The sequence below is a fragment of the Triticum aestivum genome, chromosome 4A (genome assembly GCF_018294505.1).
Source record: "Triticum aestivum cultivar Chinese Spring chromosome 4A, IWGSC CS RefSeq v2.1, whole genome shotgun sequence".
Lineage (NCBI taxonomy): Eukaryota > Viridiplantae > Streptophyta > Magnoliopsida > Poales > Poaceae > Triticum > Triticum aestivum.
Window position 1 is genome coordinate 138594639 of NC_057803.1, and position 20887 is coordinate 138615525.

General features: G+C 45.9%; 1 protein-coding gene across 1 annotated transcript; it reads right to left on the reverse strand.

Annotated features, from left to right (window-relative positions):
- Window positions 1-16847: 16847 nt before the first annotated feature.
- On the reverse strand, window positions 16848-17959 carry LOC123085614 (abscisic acid receptor PYL4). Its single transcript, XM_044507276.1, has one exon. It carries the CDS (start codon window positions 17851-17853, stop codon window positions 17191-17193), a length of 663 nt encoding a protein of 220 aa, XP_044363211.1. The 5' UTR covers window positions 17854-17959; the 3' UTR covers window positions 16848-17190.
- Window positions 17960-20887: the final 2928 nt, after the last annotated feature.

Here is a 20887-nt window from a genome sequence, read left to right on the forward strand (position 1 = left end):
AGGACGAGCACATGGAGGCATACCTTGAAGAGGTACGCAAAATTGAGAAACAATTCTTGGGCCTGGAATTGCAGCACGTGCCATGTGGCACAAACAAGGAGGTGGATGACATCACCAAGAGAGCGTCCCAGTGCGACCCCTAGAATCCTGGAATCTTCGAAGAGCGGCTCTTCAAGCCATCGGCGGCTCACCCCACTGCAGGACCAGTGCTGCCTCGGGAGGAGCCGCCCATGGCACCCACCTCCGACGCCCCAGCCTGTGGCCCAACCTCATGGGCTTGCCTGCTCCTTGCACTCAAACCTTAGGAGGGGTGCTGGACCAAGGAGTTCAAGGCGTACCTGCTCTGAGGCGCCTTGCCAGAGAAGGAAGAAGACGTCGTCGTGTAGCATCGTGGGCAAGGCATTCCGTAGCAGGTTCTACTGGCCCACGACGCTCAACGACGCCGTTGACCTCGTGAGGTCCTGTGAGGCATGTCAGTTCCATGCCAAACAGATCCACCAACCCGCTAGGGCCTCCAAACCATCCCGCTCTCATGGTCGTTCGTGGTTTGGGGGCTATATATCTTGGGCCCCTTCCCCCGAGCAGTTGGAGGCTACCGCTAGCTCTACGTCGCCATTGACAAGTTCACAAAATGGACGGAGGTGGAGCCCGTGCGCACTATCCCGGTTGGGTCGGCCGTCAAAATCATCAAGGGCCTCGTGAGCTGCTTTGGGGTCCCCAAGCGTATCATCACCGACAATGGCTCTTAGTTCACGAGCAAACTTTTCAAAATGTATTGTGCTAACCTTGGAACGTAGATATGCTACGCTTCGGTGGCGCACTAATACATCTCCGTTGTATCTATAATTTTTTATTGTTTCATGCCAATATTATACAAGTTTTACATACTTTTGGCAACTTTTTATATGATTTATTGGACTAACCTATCGATCCAGTGCCAAGTGCCAATTCTTGTTTTCTGCATGTTTTTTGTATCGCAGAGTATCCATATCGAACGAAGTCCAAATGCAATAAAATTTCACGGAGAATTATTTTGGAATATATGTGATTTTTGGGAGTTGGAATCACCGCAAACGGAGGCCCGTGGTGGGCACAACCCACCAGGGCGTGCCAGAGGAGCCAGGCATGCCATGGTGGGTTGTGCTCACCTCGTACGTCGGTTGGACCTCTACTTCGGGTGCAAGGAAGTATATATCCGAAAAAAATCGTGTTAAAATCTCAGCACAATCGGAGTTACGGATCTCCGGGAATATAAGAAATGGTTTTCGGCCAGATGTGGAGAGCACGAAACAGAAGAGAACAAAGAGGGAGATCCAACCTCGGAGGGGCTCCCGCCCCTCCGCCGCCATGGAGGCCAAGGACCAGAGGGGGAACTCTCCTCCCATCTAGGGGGAGGCCAAGGAAGAAGAAGAAGAAGAAGGAGGAGGGGGGCTCTCTCCCCCTCGCTTTCGGTGGCGCCGGAGTGCCGCCAAGGCAATGATCGGGACGACGATCTACATCATCAATCTTGCTACGGTCAACACCAACTCTCTCCCCCTCTATGCAGCAGTGTAACACCTCTTCCCCCACTGTAATATCTAATTAAATATGGTGCTCAACTCCATATATTATTTCCCAATGATCTATGGTTATCCTATGATGTTTGAGTAGATCCGTTTTGTCCTGTGGGTTAGTCATGATCTTGGTTGGTATGCTTGTATATTTTATTTATGGTGCTGTCCTATGGTGCCCTCCGTTCTCGCGCAAACTTAAGGGGGCCCCGCTATAGGGTGTTGCAATATCTTCATGATTTGCTTACGGTGGGTTGCAAGAGTGACAGAAAGTTAAACCCGAGTATGTGGGTTATGGAGTATGGGAGTAAAGAGGACTTGATACTTAATGCTATGGTTGGGTTTCACGACCTTATTGATCTTTAGTAGTTGCGGATGCTTGCTAGAGTTCCAATCATAAGTGCATATGATCCAAGTAGAGAAAGTATGTTAGCTCATGCCTCTCCCTCATATAAAATTACAAAAATGATTACCGGTACTTGTTATCGATTGCCTATGGACAAATAACTTTCTGGTTGACACAAAACCTTTTACTAAACACCTAACTTTTATTATCTTGCAAAATACTTATAGTTTTATTCTTGCAAAGTAGTTATAGCATCACTCCTACAAACTATTTTCATACTTGTTTCCGGTAAAGCAAACGTCAAGTGTGCGTAGAGTTGTATCGGTGGTCGATAGAACTTGAGGGAATATTTGTTCTGCCTTTAGCTCCTCATTGTGTTCGACACTTATTTATCGAAGAAGTCTACAAACGATCCCCTACACTTGTGTGTTATCAAGACCTTTTTTTGGCGCCGTTGCCGGGGAGCAATAGCGTGGGTTGAATATTCTCATGTGTGCTTGTTTGCTTTATCGCTAAGTAGTTTTTATTTTCTGTTCTAAGTTGTTCTCTATCTTTAGTTATGGGTATGGAACACGAAACACCAAAAAAATTAGTTGTACTTTCTACTCATGGATATGAGGAACCTCCTAAAACCCTCGATGCTCGTTATGTGAAAAATAGTATGCACTGCTTTAACAATCCTGAGAAAACCCCATTCAACTTGATAATGGGAGTAATGTTGGATCAACGCAAATACTTTGGGGATTATCGCTTGACTCAAAAGGGAAAACTTTTATGGGATCAAATTGAAATGTTGCAATGGTATGCTTGGAATCTATGCTTGAGATATGATTATACTTGTTGCTCTAAGATTGAGGTTTCAAACCTTCCCTATTCATGCGAATTTAATGATAATGAAAGCTTGGCTTCTTATGCTAGAGGTATATATGATTACTATGATGTGGAACGAATAGAAGAATTTGTTGCTTTTAAGGGTGCATCTGAAATTGAATCTTTGTTTGAAAAGTTTGAAGATTTTGATGATTTAGTTTATAGACCTGAAAATCTTGCTATCCTTAAATATTGCTATGATAATTATAAATACAATTATGATATTGATGTATTTATTGAGAATAACTCCGCTGTCCAAGAAAAGACTAATGTTTTGCAGGAGTCTATGGAAGAAGAAATTGATGAAACTATGAGCTCATTGGATGAAAAAGATGAGGAGGAGAGCGATGAACAAACGGAGGAAGAACAGATTAGCTACCCATGCCCATCTTCTAATGAGAGTAACTCTTCAACTCATACATTATTTAATGCCCATTTGTTCTTACCGAAGGATGAATGCTATGATAATTGCTATGATCCTATTGATTCTTTTGAAATATCCATTTTGATGAACTTGATGCTTGTTATGCTTGTGGCCAAGATGCCAATATGACTTATGCTTATGGGGATGAACTTGCTATAGTTCCTTATGATAAGAATGACATTGTTTCTATTGCACCCACACATGATAGTCCTATTATCTTTTTGAATTCTCCCAACTACACTATATCTGAGAAGTTTGCTCTCGTTAAGGATTATATTGATGGGTTGCCTTTTACTGTTGCACATGATGATTTTGATGAATATAATATGCATGTGCTTGCTGCTCCTACTTGCAATTATTGTGAGAGAGGAACTACATCTCCGCTTCTCTATGTTTCCAACATGATAGAATTGCAAGAAACTGCTTATGCTATGTATTGGCCTTTACTTGATGTTCATGAATTGTTCTTGTATGACATGATGATGCATAGGAAGAGAGTTAGACTTCATCATTGCATGGTATATGTTTCTTTGTGCTCATTACTAAATGCCAAATCATTGTTAATTGGAATTGGCTTTGATATACCTTGGGATCCGGGTGGATTCATTACTTGAGCACTTTAGGCCTAGCTTAATGGCTTTAAAGAAAGCGCTGCCAGGGAGACAAACCGGAAGTTTGAGAGAGTAATTTATTTCTGTTGAGTGCTTTTATAAAGTTTAAAAACAAAAAAATAGAGGGGAACTTAAAAACCTTTTCACAAAAGAGAAGCGATTGGAAGTTATGCATTGGAGAAGTGAGGATCCACCTTGAACACTTGTGTTCATGCTCATGGAAACAATGTAGAATTTTTCATGAATATTCTCAAAAAATAATTATCCCCTTGTACAGTTCCATTGTATTATAAAAATAATTTGCCAACATTTGCCTTTAGGATGTTTAGATTTCTTGTTGGTTTGTGCGGTGCAAAATAGAAACTTTGGCTGTAGAGCTCGATTTTAAATTTTTTACTAGAATGTCAAATGGTTCTGAAACTTTTTGCACTGTATTTATATACAATTTTTTTACTTTTCCAAATTTTTTCAAAAATTTTGAAGTACCAAAGGTATGGTGAATGTTCAGATTACTACAGACTATCCTGTTTAAGACAGATTCTGTTTTTGATGCATTGTTTTGCTCGTTTTGATGAAACTATCGATTTTATCGGTAGTATAAGCTATGGAAAAGTTATATTACAGTAGCTAAAATGCAAAAACAAAATATGAATTGGTTTGCAACAGTACTTAGAGTAGTGATTTGCTTTACTATACTAACGGATCTTACCGAGTTTTCTGTTGAGTTTTGTGTGGATGAAGTGATCAAAGATCGAGGAGGTCTCGATATGAGGAGAAGGAGGAGAGGCAAGAGCTCAAGCTTGGGGATGCCCAAGGTACGCCAAGTAAATATTCAAGGAGATTCAAGCGTCTAAGCTTGGGGATGCCTCGGAAGGCATCCCATCTTTCTTCAACAAGTATCGATATGTTTTCGGTTTCCTTTCGTTCATGTGATATGTGCAAATCTTGGAGCATCTTTTGCATTTAGTTTTCATTTTCCTTTTATGCACCATGCTGGTATGAGATAGTCCATGGTTGATTTATAGAAAGCTCATTGCACTTCACTTATATCTTTTGAGTATGGCTTTATAGAATGCTTCATGTGCTTCACTTATATCATTTGAAGTTTGGATTGCATGTTTCTCTTCACATAGAAAACCGTTATTTGAATAATGCTCCTTTGCTTCACTTATATTTATTAGAGCATGGTCTTTTGTAGAAAGAATTAAACTCTCATGCTTCACTCATATCTATTTAGAGAGTTAAAAAGGAATTGGTCAATTGCCTGGTTAGTCATAAAATCCTAACTAAAACTTATGGATCACTGAATATGATATGTTTGATTCCTTGCAATAGTTTTGCGATATAGAGATGGAATATGTGGGAGGTACTAGTAAACGGTTGTGTTTAGTAAGAATATTGGTGTTAAGGTTTGTGATTCCCGAAGCATGCACGTATAGTCTCTCGTTATCCTATGAAGTTGGAGCATGATTTATTATTGATTGTCTTCCTTATGAGTGGCGGTCGGGGACGAGCGATGGAATTTTCCTACCAATCTATCCCCTAGGGGCATGCGTAGTAGTACTTTGCTTCGAGGGCTAATAAATTTTTTTCAACAAGTATATGAGTTATTTATGACTAATGTGAGTCCATGGATTATATGCACTCTTACCTTTTTGAAATTTTCTACCTCTACAGTACCGTGCATTGCCCTTTCTTACATCGAGACGTAGTGCAAACTACGCAGGTGCATCCAAACCCCGTGATATGATACGCTCTATCACACATAAGCCTTATTACATCTTCCTCAAAACAGCCACCATACCTACCTATTATGGCTTTTCCATGGCCATTCTGAGATATATTGCCATGCAACTTCCACCACTTCCGTTTGATGACTTGAGCATTCATTTTCATATTGCTTTGCATGATCATATAACTGACATAGTAGTTGTGGCTCAGCCACCATTCATCATTTATCATACATGTTACGCTAGATCATTGCACATCCTGGTACATGCCAGGGGCATTCATATAGGGTCATACTTTGTCATAGGTATCGAGTTGTAATTTTTATTTTCTTTTGAGTTATAATTAAATAGAAGTGTGATGATCATCATTATTCATTTTTAGAGCAGTGCCCCAGTGAGGAAAGGATGATGAAGACTATGATTCCCCCAAAAGTCGGGATGAGACTCCGGACAATGAGAGAAAAAAGGGAAAAAAGGAAATAAAAAGAAAAAAAGAAAAAAAATAAAAAAATAAAAAAATAAACAAAGAGAGAAGGGGCATTGTTAGTATCCTTTACCACACTTGTGCTTCAGTACCACCATGTTTTTCATTTGGAGTCTCCTATGTTGTCACTTTCATATACTAGTGGGGATTTTTCATTATAGGATTAGATGCACACCCACTTTGTTTTCATATTGAGCTTTCATACATTTATAGCTCTTAGTGCATTCGTTGCATAGCAATCCCTACTCCTTGCATTGATATCAATTGATGGGCATCTCCATAGCCCGTTGGTTAGCCGCATCGATGTGAGACTTTCTTACTTTTTGTCTTCTCTATATTTACCCCTATCATCATACTCTATTCCACCCGTAGTGTTATATCCATGGCTTGCGCTCATGTATTGCATGAGAGTTGAAAAAGCTGAAGCGCATTAAAAAGTACGAACCAATTGCTTGGCTTGTCATCGGGGTTGTGCATGATAAATACTTTGTGTTAAGAAGACAGAGCATGACAAGACTATATGATTTTGTAGGGATAGCTTTCTTTAGCATTGATATTTTGAAAGACATGATTGTTTATGGGGATGCCTGAGTATTGATGTCTTTATGTCAAATTATAGACTATTGCTTTGAATCACTTATGTCTTAATATTCATGCCATGACTAGACATATGATCAAGTTTATGCTAGGTAGCATTCCACATCAAAAATTATCTTTTTTATCATTTACCTGCTCAAGGACGAGCAGGAATTAAGCTTGGGGATGCTGATACGTCTCTGTTGTATCTATAATTTTTTATTGTTTCATGCCAACATTATACAAGTTTTACATACTTTTGGCAACTTTTTATATGATTTATTGGACTATAACCTATTGATCCAGTGCCAAGTGTCAGTGTTTTCTGCATGTTTTTTGTACCGCAGAGTATCCATATCAAACGAAGTCCAAATGCAATAAAATTTCACGGAGAATTATTTTGGAATATATGTGATTTTTGGGAGTTGGAATAACCGCAAACGGAGGCCCGTGGTGGGCACAACCCACCAGGGCATGCCAGAGGAGCCAGGCGTGCCGTGGTGGGTTGTGCTCACCTCGTACGTCGGTTGGACCTTTACTTCGGGTGCAAGGAAGCTTATATCCGAAAAAAAATCGTGTTAAAATCTCAGCACAATCGGAGTTACAGATCTCCGAAATATAAGAAACGGTTTTTGGTCAGATGTGGAGAGCACGAAACAGAAGAGAACAGAGAGGGAGATCCAATCTCGGAGGGGCTCCCGCCCCTCCACCACCATGGAAACCAAGGACCAGAGGGGGTAACTCTCCTCCCATCTTGGTGGAGGCCAAGGAAGAAGAAGAATGAGGAGGGGGGCTCTCTCCCCCTAGCTTCCGGTGGCGCCGGAGTGCCACCGGGGCAATGATCGAGACGGCGATCTACATCAACAATCTTGCTACCGTCAACACCAACTCTCTCCCCCTCTATGCAGCAGTGTAACACCTCTTTCCCCCGCTGTAATCTCTACTTAAACATGGTGCTCAACTCCATATATTATTTCCCAATGATCTATGGTTATCCTATGAAGTTTGAGTAGATCTGTTTTGTCCTGTGGGTTAATCGTGATCTTGGTTGGTATGCTTGTATATTTTATTTATGGTGTTGTCCTAGGGATGGCAGTTTTGCCCATGGGTATGGGTACCCGTGGGTACCCTACCCGGAAATAGTGGGCATGGGTGAGACTTTGTACCATTTCATACCAATGGGTAGTGGGTATCCATACTCGCAAAATGCATGGGTAGGGTATGGGTATGAAATTATACCCATGGGTAACCCAATAGATACCCAGAAAAATTAATAAAAAAAATAAACCCTAAAATATCCAGATAAACCTACAGTATTAGCCTTGCAAGTTCACAAAGTTGATTTTTTTTTTCAAAGTTAGTTTGTAATGGAGATTAAGACATTTGTGTGTCAATCATCATTATGAAATTGTGATGTAAGTGCAAACCAGATTATGATGCCCGAGTACCTAACTTCAGTTTTAGGCCATTTTCTTGTCTTACCTTTATCATGCCAATGTTATATATGGTACCTTTTCTTGTCTTACCTTTATCATGCCAATGTTATATATTGTACCAACCAGATACCCATTGGGTATAAGATACCCGATGGGTATGGGCATGGGTACCAATTTGTGCCCATGAATAATGAAATGGGTGGGTACAGAAAAAAGATTTGGGTATGGGTTTGGGCAGAAAAAGGTCATACCCGCCCATACCCTACCCATTGCCATCCCTATGTTTCCCTATGGTGCCCTCCGTTCTCGTGCAAACATAAGGGGCCCCCAATGTAGGGTGTTGCAATATGTTCATGATTTGCTTATGGTGGGTTGCGAGAGTGACAGAAACTTAAACCCGAGTAGGTGGGTTATGGCGTATGGGAGTAAAGAGGACTTGATACTTAATGCTATGGCTGGGTTTCACGACCTTATTGATCTTTCGTAGTTGTGGATGCTTGCTAGAGTTCCAACCATAAGTGCATATGATCCAAGTAGAGAAAGTATGTTAGCTCATGCCTCTCCCTCATATAAAATTACAAGAATGATTACCGATACTTGTTATCGATTGCCTAGGGACAAATAACTTTCTTGTTGACACAAAACCTTTTACTAAACACCTAACTTTTATTATCTTGCAAATTACTTCTAGTTTTGTTCTTGCAAAGTAGTTATAGCATCACTCCTACAAACTATTTTCATACTTGTTTCCGGTAAAGCAAACGTCAAGTGTGCGTAAAGTTGTATCGGTGGTCGATAGAACTTGAGGGAATATTTGTTCTGCCTTTAGCTCCTCGTTGGGTTCGACACTCTTATTCATCCTAGAAGGCTACAAACGATCCCCTATACTTGTGGGTTATCACGCACCCACGGAGCAACGGCCAGGCCGAGCGCACTAACGCGAAGGTATTGAGGGGCCTCAAGGCAAGGAGCTTCAAGAAGAAACTTGAGGCATGCGGCAGGGGCTGGCTCAACGAGCTCCAGTCCGTGTTGTGGTCCATCCGCACCATTGGGACCAAGCCCACGGGATAGACCCCGTTCTTCCTCGTCTACGGGGCTGAGGCGGTCCTCCCTCATGAGGTCAAGCATCGCTCCCCGCGGGTCTTGGCGTTTGACGAGGCATGCCAGGATGCCTCATGGGGGATGGACCTCGTGCGAGGGGAGGAGCACCGCCTCCATGCCTCACTCTGTGTGTCAAGGTACCAGCAGGCGCTGCGGCGGTACCACTGTCGTAGCATCCGCTCCAGGACCCTCGAGGTGGGTGACCTTGTCCTGAGGCGGGTGCTCTCTAAGGAGGGGCTTCACAAGCTCCCACACATGTGGGAGGGCCCGTTCAGGATCGCTCGTGTCTCCAGGCATGGCGCCGTGCGCCTGGAGACGCAGGACGGGGTCCCCATCCAGAATGCCCGGAACGTTCAGCATCTCCGGAAATTCTATCCATGATCAAGGTCTCCGCTCATGAGACTCTCATGTAATAATGAGTTGGGGCTGTACACGCCCCGGAGTCTCCCGAGTGTCGCCCCTGGGCCTCACGGGGGCTCCCACACACATCCTAGTGGAGGCCCCATGCTCTGCACTGGTGGGAAGACAAGAATACTAGTATAGGTGTCGGACGCGACTGTTCTTTTTCTTGTTTTCTGTAGCTAGTTTGCAACTTCTTGAATGAAATTTGAAGTTTTTGCATCTCCTTTTTGAGAGGGTTGAGAAATATTTTTCCTTGCATCGTTCGCTCTTCCAGGTCTTGCCTCGGGAAGAGTGGCAGTTGCCCGTTGCTCTTCCTCATGCGTCTCGCGCGCGGGGTCTGGGCACAGTGTGCGCTCGGTCCCGCCCGCGAACACACCTCGCCAAGGCCTTAGTGTCCTGGCCTTTGGCGTGTTTATCCTCGCGAGACGCTCTTGACCGAGCTCGCGGGCACGAATGCCCCATTTTGAGTATGTGCCTCCGAGCATCGCAACGTAACATGCCAGCGGGGGCGAGCCCACGCTCGGGGGCTCACCCAGGGTGTGACATCTCCGGAGGTTAATTTTCTTAATCTTGTAGCTGTAGGGTGCCTCCTAAGGCTTGGCGACCTCTGAATCTTCAAGAATGAGGGGCGTACAGGAAATCCGAGTCTTGGAGAGGCACACCCCCACGGCAAAGGATTCTACCACAAGCATACTAAGCTAAGCCACCCCGATCATAATTAGCAGCAACGTGGATATCGCGATACAATATGAAAAATGATAACAGCGCAGGCGCCATAGTTCATTACATGCCTCGACGGGGCCTTCTACTTTTTTCAATGCAAGGAAAAGAAAGAAACAAAAGCAAATCGTGTGACTACAACGGCTCTTGAGGCCCGGCGCCAGCGATGCTTGAGCTCAGTCGGAGCACTCCTCCTGCTTCACTGGGGCACGTCGGTGAAGCGGCTCGTCACCATCCCTAGTCCGAGCCCGGAGGCACGGCGGCTCGTCGTGGTCGTCGTCGCTTCTGCTCTCCCCGGATGGGGAGCCACCGCTGCTGGAGGCGGCGCGACCGTCGCCAAGGGCAAGCTCACCGCTAGTGATGGTGTCGTCCCTCCTGCTGTCGTCGTCGTTGTTGTCGTTCTCCGGGCAGCACCCCAGGCGCCGGCCGTCTTCCTTGAAGACCTTGACATAGAGGGTCGCGGCGCTGTCATACCTGAAGTGGAGGGTGCACCTCCCATGCAAGTCATGCGCGCGGGCGAACAACTGCCACATGTGGTTCAGGAACACGTTGTCGGCGGCGGTGACCTCGACCTCCACCCACGAGGCCTTGCTACTGCAGCCGTCGGCCTGCATCGAAGGCCTGCCGGGTCCCCTGGCCAGCAGCGGGTCCCCTAGAACCAGATGCCTGCAGGCCTCTCCAACCACACCACGAACTCCGGGGACGTGCCGGGTGAGTGGGAGTGCGGGCGCGGTGGCCGAATGGTGGCTGCATGCCTTCCCCCATCGCCAGGGCCCCCCGGCCGCGGCAGCTCCCGCCGCAGGAATAAGCACCTCCGCGGCTTCCGGAGGCGGCGTCCATCTTTAAAGGGGTGCACCCGCGCCCTCGAGGAGCCACCGCCAGCATCGCAACGTGCTTGCAGGGGCGCCCGCGATCTCTCTTGGGCGGGGCGAGCTTGGCCCCTCCTTGGGAGCCTTTCCCTTATCCACGGCGGAAAGCCTCCTCACTGGCGCCATGGAAGCTTTGGCAAGATGGCGGGACAGAGGGAAAGAAGAAGTATCAAGAGGCGAGAAGATGAAGACGAGCTAGGGGCTCCGCCCCCTCTCCCATTTATAGCCAGAGGGAGGCCAACCGCCGGCCTTCCATGATTCCGAGTAATGATGGTTTTTTGTTGCATGCAGCATGCAGTTGTCAAGTCGGGCAGTTGTCAAGGCGGTGTGGGGAAGTGGAGACGCCTACGTCCCATCAAGCACCATGCATCGGCTGGGCCCACAGGCGATTAGGGCCCGCGGTGCATCGCCCTTGCCCGTTGGCTTCGCCTCGAAGCCAAGTTCAAGCGCGCCTTGGACCCAGGGGCTACTGTCGGCGTTCTAGGAACCAGGGTACCCCGACTTGCCTGCTTGTAGCCCACGGCTTGGCTCCATCGACGGCCTGGTATGGCCCATCTTCAACACCAGCAAGACAAGACCCTCATGAGGGGCCAAGCCTCGCGAGGCGGACGACGTCAAGTCTTCTGGAGGAGCTACAAAGGAGCGAAGATTCCTATGTAGGCGCCCACCTCATGAGGTTGAGGTGATGCCGGCCATGATGACCAAGGCCAGGCGGGCGCCTGCGACCACAGAGCGGCAGGTTTCCTCTTTGGTGCTAAGGTGGCAAGCGCAGGCGCAGGGTCCCGAAGAATCACTCAAAGGTTTCCATTCCCGTGAAACAAGACCAAGACCGCCAGGACGGCAGGACGGATGTCATCACCGAGCCCACTGCGGTGTCACGACCAGAAGCTTTGCAGGCGAAGACCACCTTTCGTCAGGATAGGATGTACTTCTTGTCCCCCTTCAAAATTGGCCGTTGTGGGATCCCTTCCCGCCTTCGTTTGGAGGAAGAGGACCAAGGCCACTATAAATATAGCTTAGCCACCACCGTAGAAGGAGAGAGACCTCCCTTGCTCACACCTGCACTAGAACAGACCTCGTGAGGTTGCCCTTCCTTTGTACTAGTTCATCCTCAGCCCCTCGTGCGGCCAATTCTCCCCAAAGCAGGAGTAGGGTATTACATCGCAAGGTGGCTCGAACCTGGGTAAACTGATGTGTATGTTTTCTTCCTTGTTCATCAAGATAGGCCGTGGGAGCGACGAACTGGCTGGCTGGTGAGGTTGAGTTCTTCGCATACGCCCCAGAGTTCGAACCTTCCTCGGGTCTGCAGAGCCATGATTCCGACACTTGCACCCTCCTTGCTTTATTCAAGTGAGCGTGAATATGAATACATGTCCATTGGGGACTATACTGGCTAGGGGTCCTTAAAAAAACCAAAGTTGCCCATGGTGGTGGTAGGTGAAAGAGTACATTGGTCAAAACTGGTCTATTGGTCAATGGTGGACTACCTGAGAGAGTGAAAGCCTACGATGGACCAAATCCTCTCATATTCCCACCATGATGGGATCATTTTATCACGGGACTTCATTTAATTTTATCTTTATATATTCTCTCTTCTTTGACTCATTGATTATGGGGAAAACTTTGTTTTTGCCACTCTAGCTTTTGACCACTTTGCTTATGCCACTCTAGAATTTGACATTTCACTTTTACCACTCTTAGTTTTTGACAATACATCACAACTGCCATTCCGTGGCAAAAGCGATAATTTTAGAGTGGCAATTGTGATACATTGTCAAAATTTAAGAGTGACAAAAGTGAAATGAAAAGTTATTTCTTTTGCCACAGAATGGCATTTGTGATGTATTGCCAGAAACTAAGAGTGGCAAAAGTGATATGTCATTCTAGAGTGGCATAAGCAAAGTAGGCAAAAGCTAGAGTGGCAAAAACAAAGTTTTCCCTTGATTATATGTAGTTGCTTGAACTTGCTGTTACGCCTTGACAGATTACCATGTAGACACAATGTATAGGACCGGATGAGACTCCCGGGTAGGATTATTATTTTGATAATAATATGTTTCTCTTTTATCATCATGTTTAACATCGGCATTATTTACTTTCTTATTTCCACCAAGTGCAAAATCCATATTGACCTTGTGAAAGTATAGTAATTGCTGACATTAGCATCAAACATAGGCTAGCCTTATATGCGAATGATGTAGTGTTATTCACACGTCCGACTGAGCATGATATGGTAGTAATCAAGGATGATTTGTATACATTTGGAGAAACATCTCGGCTGCAAGTAAATCTACAAAAAATTATGATCATTCCCATCCGATGCTCTGTAGATGATCTAGGGGAATTTTTGCCTGCTCTCCCATGCTCGAGTGGGAATTTTTCATTTCAATACCAGGGGATGACTTTGGCCCCACACAACCTCTAAATGGTGGAGCTTCGACAACTTATTGAACATATAGCAAATTAGTTGAGCTATGGAAGGTGTGGTCACATTCGTGCTAACCACGACAATTTATCATATGCTCTCTATGGATCTATCGCCTTGGATTTTTCATAATCCCAATATATCTGCAGAAGTTTCTTATGAAAGGGCTTGTTGGATGCAAGAGGCAATCACTGCAAGGTGGCCTGAGAAGTAGTTTGACGGCCAACTGAATTTGGCGGTCTAAGAATTCACATTCTATGTTGGCTCAATGCTGAGCTGCGTGTTTGCTGGAATTGGCTCTCCAGGGTTGACCCGGATCACCCTTGGCATGGCTTTCAAGTGTTACTTTCCTCTAACGCACAACCATGTTCTTTGTTTCGACTGTCTGCACTATTGGCAATGGGCGCACCACTGTATTCTGGTTAGATAGATGGATTGCTAGAGATGGATGGATTGGTGGAGCCACAACGGCAGAGATAGCACCTAACATTGTGCGTGTTGAGCCAATCTCCATTCAAGTGAACTGTTCAATGCACGATGGTTTGCTGCTTGACAAGTGAATTGGCCAGATTAAAGCACAATTTTCGATCTCCATGATCATTCAATTATGGCTCTTGTGGGTGCATATTTAGACGCAGGCGCGCGAGTTCGACATGATTCCTTTCATTGGATCTGGATAAAGGATGGTTCCTACTCATCGAGGATCACATATCGCGCATTCTGCCATAGTCTTATGCTGATGCCGGTTACTCAGGAGGTTTGGAGCTCTCACGCCCCGTCAAAGTTGAAGTTTTTTGCTTGGCTGGTGCTTCACAACCACTGCTGGACTTGAGACCACATCGTAAGTAGGGGCCTGCCTCATCAGCCTTGTTGCCCCTCTTTGTCTGCAAGCCCCTGAAACGTTGCATCGTCTCCTATTCTTTCGAATAGTGTGGTTCTCTGTGCTTAGAGCTCGGGTCCGGGAGAGTCGCATCCCTATTCCTCAGGCCAATTTGGTTGAGTGATGCGCAGATGTAAGTGGGAGTACACCTCAGCCACAGAGGAGCGAGCCGAGCTCACTCTTCATTCTAACCATACATTTGTTCCGGAAAGAGAGGAACAAGTGGATATTTGATAACATATTGGTAGCGGAAAGTGTCGTCGCGGCGAAGATTGACAGCGAATAGAGGATTTGGTCACTTGCATAGCACTTCAAGGCCAATGTGGGTTTATCCGTGGGTGCTCGGAGTAATCGGCTTTGATTTCTTCTTGTGTTAGTGGAAGTGGTGTGAGCTACATCAAGGGCCTTCGTCTTCTGTTGTAACCTGTTGTATTAAAACCTTTCTCTCTTAACGAAGCAAAGCGCAATTCTCTTGCGCGTTTCGGCAAAAAAAAAGTAATTGATAGGGATATTATCGGTATTTTGAGATGTATTGTACCCTTGCTTCATACACGTTTTAACATTGTTTTTGTATGTTGTATGTACAACTACTGGTATATTTGTAGGGTGAATTCCGTATATGCCACTCAAAACTTGCCCGTATCCTCATCTGCCATTGGAAATTTCCCTGTGTCAAATATGCCATCGAAAATTTGCACCACGTACAGATATGCCATTATGGCCAGTTTGACTGTTAGTTGACTGTCAAGTGGAAGGTGAAAAGACGTTTTTGCCCCTGGGCGTTCTTGTGCACTGCAGCACCAACTTTATCGATCCAGTACTGTAGCATTCGATGCACTGTGCAGAATACTTTCGCGTCCAGTACTGGAGCAACTAGTGCAGCGAGCGACGTACTGTAGTAACAATTACTGTAGCACATGCTTTTCTTTAAAAATGTGTCCTTCTATATTGCGAACATTGTTTTATAATAATTTTTTAAAAGTGAACAATTACTGCTACGGAGCCTGTGTTGCGAACAATTGTTTTCTAAAAGTGAACAAAATTTGAAAAAAGTGGGCAGCACAGTTTTTAAAAAATCGTGCGCTACAGTAATTGTTGCTACAGCAGGCTCCGATATTGCGAACATTTTTTCTAAGTGAACAAAATTTGAAAAAAGTGGGCGGTACAGATATTCACATTTTTTAAAAAGTGGGCGCTAGAGTGCATCAGACGCTGCAGTGTCGTTCTGTTGCTACAGTGTAGGTTGGGGGCAAAATTGTCTTTTCACCTTCCACTTGACGGTCAACTAACCGTCAAACTGGCCATAGTGGCATATCTGTACACGGTACAAATTTTCGGTGGCATATTTAACAGAGGGAAATTGCCAATGGCAGATAGGGGTACGGACAAGTTTTGAGTGGCATATACGGAATTCACCCATATTTGTATCATATACATATCTTTCAAAGGGATGAAATTTAGCCGCCGGGCTCATGAAGCAAGTGGAAGCATCCAACGAATTTCAACTTGGAATTAAACTACACCTATTACTAGTCGATCGATGTATGGAAAAAGCAAAGGCGAGGAACCTGGCAGCAGGTAATTAAGTGACCTGTCAGCATGCAGGCGCGCAAGTTGATCCACTTGTGTTAGTTAATTAACCATCCACGTCAAATATGCCCCGCTCCTCGCTGTTGCTCTCATTTTTCTATGGCAAGTTGCCGGAGCCAACGATCGGTCGAGAGGCGACGGAGCGCAAGTTGGACGGACGGGCGCGCGGTAGGGAGGAGGCATCCACATCTTAATCAGAGGATCAAACGGAAAACTAATGCTACTCGAGGGAGCATCGAGACGCGAGGAAAGGGACGTGATTGATTTAATCGCACGCAAGTTGAGCCCCAAGTGGTCTGAACTGCACCTTCCTGCTGAGCACCCCGGAACTATATTTTTCGTCTCAGAAACGTCCTTCTCCTATAGAGCGGACAAAATCGCCGTCATGCAAGTGGTCATCACACAGATTTCTTCGTGGATTCATAACATTTGCTCTATTCTTCATCATGGTTTATACATTGTCGTAGGAAAGATCATGGTTATCATGGTTCATGCATCGGCCGCTTAGTTTAATTAATTTGGAGCATCTGCCGGCGCATGACAGCTCTGCGCGGCAGATCATATGATCAAAGAGAACAAAGTTATCGGTCGATTGGTTGGCGACTGTACTGTAATGGCTAGATTAAGATTTCTATATAAGTATATATGTATGTGATGCAATAAATTGGTCATCTGACAACCAGCTAGGAGACACACATACCATACCATGGATCGAAAATTCATCATTATTTCTTGTGCTGGCTACCGATGCACGTGCAGTTTAACAAGCTCGATCCACCATGATATATAACATTGTAGTATTGTTCTTGATTAGCTATGCTCAACAACACTAGGGATCGAGTAAACTTGACAAACGAATGAACATCCGATGTCGATGAATATACTTTGCGTGTACACGAGAACAGATCTATACCACATATATACAGAGAGCAACTCAAACATGCAGTGAATTTGAAGTCTATCAATGATACTTGTCATTCTTGAATCTTTGGACAAGGGAGGAGAGGGGCATGCATCTCACAACAACGAGCGAAAAAAGAAGAAGAGGAAACAAGATGGTCAAATGTGACGAGGAGGACCAAGTGGGGAGAAAAAATGCTCACGCGCCGAAGAAACACACATCCATCCAGCCCGGGAAAAAAAGGATCGATCGCATCCAGGGAGGGGGTGGAGGCCTCACGACACGGCGGCGACCTTCTCGGCGGTCTTGGCCAGCGACTGGAGGTTGCACTTGACGATGGTGTCGATGAACACGCGGGTGTCCTCGGTCGTGTTGCCCGCGGGCACGTCCACGACGTACGACTCCACGACGACGGTGGCGCTGGACGGCGCGGCCGGGGATGGGTGCACGGTGGTGACGGAGAGGTAGTTCTTGAGCCGGTGCTCCCCGCCGACGACGCGGAAGCTGAGCACGTGGCTCTCGTCGTCCAGGATCTCGAGCCGCTCGCGGCTGGACGCCGCGGGGAGGCCCGACACGACGTGCACCTCGCGGAGCGTGCCCACGCCGCCGTCACCGGCCACCAGGGCGCAGCTGCGGACGAACCGCTTGTACGCCTGCGGCTGGTCGAACCGGCGCACCACGGACCACACCGCCGCCGCGGGCGCCGCCACGTGCTGCACCACCGCGGAGCAGCACTGGCCGGACCCCGGCTCCGCGTGCTCGTGGTGCCGCGCCACCTCCGCCGGGACCTCGCAGTCGTGCTCCCTGCACCTCATCCCTGCCGTCCCGGCCGCGGCCACGACCGCCTCCGCGCCGCACCCCATGCCGACGCCTGCTAGGACTCTGTGGTGGTGGTTGTGGTGCTGGATGCTGGGGCTGGACGCCGGGATGCACGGCATGGTGCGTCGAGTCTCGGTGATCTCCCTGGCGCTCGCCGTCCTTTTCTTGCCGTGTGCTGCCGGCCGGTGGAATATCTTTCGAAGGTAGGGGTTGGGGAGGAGGCCGACGGGGGTAGAGGCGTATATATAATAGACCCAGTGAGGCACAAGCAACTTGTTCTTTTTTTAGAACGTGAGCAACTTGCACAGGTTGCACGTATGTATCTCCCACTTGTGTTTTCCAAATGTATACTTGCGTCTGCTCTTTGTTTTGTTAATTGATTGATTTGTACTCTAAGGGTTTAAATTCCGGAGCAAATTGGCCAACTTGCATGGAGGAGGTTGTCCTTTGATCTGTTCAATTAATTGGTTTCCTTTTAATTTTGGAGCAAATTGGCCAACTTGCACGAAGAGACCAGCCGGCCTCTTGCTTGTTTGATCTGTTCTCCATTATTACACTTGCTAATAAAGCGGACTAATCCACACCCACACGAACACGATGGTTAATGATTACTAAATTCCATTATTTCACCATGCTGGCTGGGGTAATATCATTGCTTACTAGCTAGACGGATGCATAGCGCAATACTGGGTGTGTCTTGCTCTCATCTACGGAGTAAGTGAGAAATAACTATGTCTCATCTAACTCCTACGCCGGCCGGCCGGGTTGCTCGGATCGGATTAACTCGAGATTTTTTTTCTTTTAATTAATGGTACGAGTGCCGGACATAGAATAGGGAGAGAGGCAAGTAATAAAAGCAAGTTGGTTGCGATGAGGTTATCCCCACTGTGCTGTGCTGTAGTTGCCCTGGATGCCCATTTCTTTCTCTATCGATCGCCCCTCTTGCCCTATCCCGTTGCTTTCCATCGTCGTGATCGCTCTCCTCTTTACGATTATTATTATTAGGGATCATTAGCAGCGGTATAATAATAGTTAAATGCTACATGGGGGCATGCCGCATGCAAGTTGGCACGGCCGTCGACCCGTGCTCGTGCCCCGCCTCCGGCCCCGCCCTTTTCTTCAGATGAAAGGACCACCGTATCACTTGTACTTCACATAATAATATACTACTACTACTAGCCAGTATATACTCATATCAGCATCAACGTACTTTAATTGTTTCTTAAGTGTGGATCACTGCACAAGAGAAAAGAGGCATCTGAATTGCGTGTTTTCGCGCATCTAAGGGCATCTCTCGCCAACCCTGTCATACAACTCTCTAAACATTTTCAAACCTTATTAACTCCTCCCCCTCAAAATGAAATAAAATAACTAACTCGCAAATACTACGGGTTAAAAAGTTACCGGAGCTAACCATACCCCTAAATTTAACGTCCTAATTTTTTTTATTTCTTTCATCTCTGACCACATATATTTGAAACAAATGCACGACACTTCATCAATAATTTGAAGATTCAAATGCATCATATGCAATAATTCAACTACAAACATATATATCCAATTCAAATTAAAACATACATATACTTCATCCAAAAGCCATCAAATCGATCAACTTGTATTCAAGAGAAAACCACACATAGCAAGTCTTATGTGGTGGACCAACCCCTATAAAGTTCATACTACACCAAATCAAGCACTTCAATGCTCACCATCACCACGGCCGACACCTTGACTGGCACCATGACCACCACAAACTGAACATCGATTTGGCTACAATCGCACCATGAGTGAGTTTTCAATATTGCCTCACCATGCCATCCATCGTTCTCGGATCCATGAAGATAGCACGCTCTTCAGCCTTCTTCTCTTTTGTGAGCCTCTCCTCCTCGTGTGCAATCTTACAATCCTCCGAGTGCACCGTCATTGCTTTGGTTGTCACATTTTCTCTCAACTTTCATCCTCCATGAACTTGAGCACATTCATCTCACCATCTTCTCTTCTTCGTTCAGCCGCTAATGCTTTTCTGGTCTCGTTAAACACAATGCCCCTCTTTGTACGCACCCGACACCTCCATTCATACTCCTCTCTTTTGTAATATTTTGCACATCCGTCCTAGAGTGAGGATTTTTACACTCCTCATCACCGACATCAACCGGCATGCTAATTCTTGTCCTAGGGTGTCAATCAAAATTTACCCATGCCCACTTCTCAGTGCCAACTAGCTCCTTATAGCAATGGTGCAATATGATCTCCTCTGTTGTCGCGCTTCTTGTTGCTTTGTTTGTATATGTGTTGGATGATAGGCATGTACTCATAGATTGACACCCTATTCAGCGGTGCAATGTTGGCTTCATCAACACAACCAAACCATCTGTTGCATTGATCTTAGACCACACTCCATGGTGGGCAAGAGAACCTTGAGTATGGTTGGAATAAATGGTCACATTGCTTGAGTAGTAATCTTTCATCCTTGGCAAAACTTCTCCTTCGTTTGATCAGTACCAACATAGGCATCAAGAGAGACATTCATCAAAGAAAGGCACAATAGCAATACCTTCTTGCATATCATAGTTCATTGACCTTGTCTTCTTCGTGCTTGGTTTGTGTCCCATGGGATCCTCAACCTGCTCCACTTCTACATCATCATCATCCCTCTGACGGTCTTCATCCCTCCCACGATAACCGACCATAGACATTGATGTGTCATTGAGACCAAGTATGTGCGATTCATCCAATTTAAACACGAAACTTGCAATATCATATTTGTTCACAATACAATCATCAAGAACAAACACGTCACATGATCATCATCACACTGCGTCACTAAAATACATGGACAAAATGAAAAATGGTTTTTACCCTTTGGACCTTGCGACAGATAGTTGGTGGGCAGGATCCTCGCTAATGGCTATGGTAGCAATAGGGCGGAGAAGGTGTGGGGTGGTCAAAGATGGAGGATAAGGTGTTGGAGCCACCAGACGTGAAGAAGGCATTGGAGGATGAATTTTCCTCTTCTTCTTCGTTGCCTCGTGGAGGGCCTTGCCCGCCAACGTCGGCTTCCTTGTACACTTGGTGGGAGCCAGAGCAATCAGAGGGCGGACCTTCATGGATGGCGAAGCTGAAAGGATCAAGATGGACCTAGAAGGGGAGGGT

Excerpts from the sequence above, each read along its gene's own strand:
- LOC123085614 (XM_044507276.1), bottom strand. The coding sequence starts at position 17,853 with ATGCCGTGCATCCCGGCGTCCAGCCCCAGCATCCAGCACCACAACCAC.